This window comes from Cystoisospora suis (genome assembly GCF_002600585.1).
Source record: "Cystoisospora suis strain Wien I chromosome Unknown contig_3506, whole genome shotgun sequence".
NCBI lineage: Eukaryota > Apicomplexa > Conoidasida > Eucoccidiorida > Sarcocystidae > Cystoisospora > Cystoisospora suis.
In genome coordinates, this window is record NW_027156301.1 from 26,081 (window position 1) to 28,851 (window position 2,771).

General features: G+C 55.5%; 1 protein-coding gene across 1 annotated transcript in view; it reads right to left on the reverse strand.

Moving 5' to 3' along the window:
• The window catches only part of CSUI_006807 (rna recognition motif-containing protein), an 8,173-nt gene extending 5,758 nt beyond the window's left edge, over positions 1-2,415 (reverse strand). Inside the window, exons 1-2 of the mRNA XM_068066959.1 lie at positions 1,321-2,415; positions 430-557 (exon numbers count right to left, since the gene is read on the reverse strand). Of these exons, the coding sequence (XP_067921068.1) occupies positions 430-557; positions 1,321-1,531 (339 nt within the window). The 5' untranslated portion in view covers positions 1,532-2,415. The remainder of the gene's footprint in view (positions 1-429; positions 558-1,320) is intronic.
• Between the last annotated feature and the right edge of the window lie 356 nt (positions 2,416-2,771).

Here is a 2,771-nt window from a genome sequence, read left to right on the forward strand (position 1 = left end):
CCCCCCCCCCCCTTCAACTGTAACTGAGTACGACGCGGCCCAGGCAAATTAGGACAAACATTCCAAGTGAGGAGTCTCTGCAGTGCGGCTGATATTTGATTCACTCGTCTACTACCGGCATCAGCGGCACACGAGTAACTGATCCCATCACACGGAAAAAACCGTGAGGGAGAAAAGCGCATATGACGACGCTGAACGGAACGAAGTGCGACGAGCACCTTGTTGAACCTGCTTGTAGTTCTCTAGGCCTGCCTCTTCTCCCTTTGTCAACGAATCACAAGAGAGCAGAAACGAAACCTGCTTATACCGCCAATGCTCGAAAATGTCGGTGAAATTCGCCGCACTGCCTTCGTCTTGTACACTCCTACACGGATCGGGACCCCAACTAGATGCTCGGATACAAAGAGGAGTGTTTATGCGTTTGCCTACATCAAAGTGACGCCGGTCCTGGGCTGATTTGTTAAGCCGGAGGGGCTTGCCGTAAAGCTTCACCATGTTCATCAGCTTCAAGGCATAGTCCGCGTCCACCTCGCTGGTGAACTCGACAAAACCGTAGCCTGAGTCATACAGCATGTGCCCAGCCTTCCCATGAATAAGGATATTTAGTGACCGCACCCGCCGTCTCACGCGACAGACCGTCTACCCTACAAGTAATTCATGAATTCTCCCGTACATCATATGGCAGTTACCACTCTCAGAATTGAACATGGCCGCTACATGATTACCTTTTTTTCGTTACACGCATGAAGAACACGTTCGACGGCCGCACAGCGCCATCGGCCTTCTTCCCATACACGGAGAACCCTTACGGAGTGAAGCACGGTCCGTCATGCTGTAGATTCGGCCTACACAAATGTGTATCTGCTATGCACGCAGACGAACATACACACAATCATACGTATTACACAGCATCTTACAGTCCCCAATCCTCTTCAAGGTGCCGCGTCAAATCACAAATAGGGAGAGCCACACTGAAGACGACCATACACGCAACACCAGCGCGGTCAGTAAGACTGCCAGGCAGACTGCGTCCGTCTGCCGCCACTGAGATGTAAGCACCTCTAGTCACACACATCGTAACCCGTCCCCGGGATCGGACACGGATGTACGCACGGCTCAAGATGTTGCAAGTGTCGTAGTGGAGTCCCGCTGAGAGCCATACGGCCCGATGGGCCTGGGACGCGGCAGGTGACGTTTTGGAACCTAGGTGTGCGGCCAGGAAATCTGGGCACGCTGTCCCGACAACGCCGGCACGAAACAAATGGCCACGAGCGTCCTACTTCCTATCGCTACTTGCCAAGCCGCTCAAACGCAGCTGACCTTGGTGATTCCCTGTGAGCTTGTCCCTAGGAACGGAGACCGTTCGAACGGGTCCGCACTGGATGAAGAGTTCCCATAGAAGATCATCGTCTACTTGTGGATCGAGGTTTCCGATGTATAATGTCGCATCCTGATTTCTCTCGTACACCTGAGTGATGTCCGCCCCTCCGCCTCCACCCAGTGCACGGAAGGGGCCCACAGTCGCCAGCATCGTCGCTTAACTGCTACCCATTCACCTTGTCCTACACTCCTTGAGTGCCCGTCAGAAGATGTACCGGCCCGAGAATGGCCGGGTATGCTTGGAGTTATCACTCCAGTTCACGGATATACCGGCCCCCGACCGGTCTCGTCTTGACCTAAAAATCGGCCTTGGAGCGCGCTCACGTTTTTACAGAAGAGCAGTTCCAGTCAGGAAAGACCCGTGAAGACCGTGCAATCAACTGAGAGGGAAACGGGAATGACAGTGAGAAACCACCGGTACTGCTGGAACTGCTGGCCGAGCGGTGCCGCGCGAGCGGGCGTGCTGAGTGGAGACCTTCAAAGCGGTGCCATGACAGCACTTCCCTCTCTATCGATGAGAAAGAGCTACGCGAATCATGATGGGTTATTGCAAGTTAGCGTCACGCAGTGATCCGGTTGATGGACATGTCTCCGACAGACTGGCCCACAACCCGAGCGGCTGAGCTCCAGCTTCCCAAACTGTGCATCTTATTCTGTAGGCAGCGACCTCAACAAGTATACGAAAGATGTAGAAAAGGTGTCGCTCTTGGTCCAGGTGAGACCTCGGCTCCCGCTGTTCACATGAAGGCAGACAAAAGGCGAGCAAATGACCGGTCACCCTGTAGGAGGACGCGGCTGCATGCGGAAGGGTGAGCGTGTGACGAACGACCGCAGAGCCCCGAGCACAGCCTCGAGAGCCCTGCCCTCCTCGGACAGAAACCTGTAGATGGAAGGTTAGACCACCCGGTCTGAGTCTTCCCAGCTGCAGGAAGCTGAACATCTGTTTCACCGGTTTACGGCTCCAGGTCGCTGCACCCTGGCATCGGTCTATTTAGATCGTTACGCCCCCGCGCCACGGTCCAGGCTCCTCTGCATGACCGGCCTCCCGTCGGGATACAGGCCGGTGCACCTGCCGAGGTAATCTGGACAGTTCCCCCCTGTCAACACACACCGCACAACATCAGTCTGAACAGATCCTGTTCGGCGCGGACGGGTTCCCCAGAGGCGCGGCCGGATATCGGCGACCAGCAGCCTTCTGGTGTGGACGACCTTGTCGTCAGCTTACTCGGATGCTTCATTTTCTGTTTTCTCGACTGAGGTGTCAGCCAACATTCCAGTTTCTCCGCACGCCAGGCATTCTCCTTGCCGCGAAGTGGTTGGAAGAGTAGCACTCGGGCCGCACCTTGAACCAGGGGCACCCATTGTAACGCCTCGCTACGACTCTGCGCCGC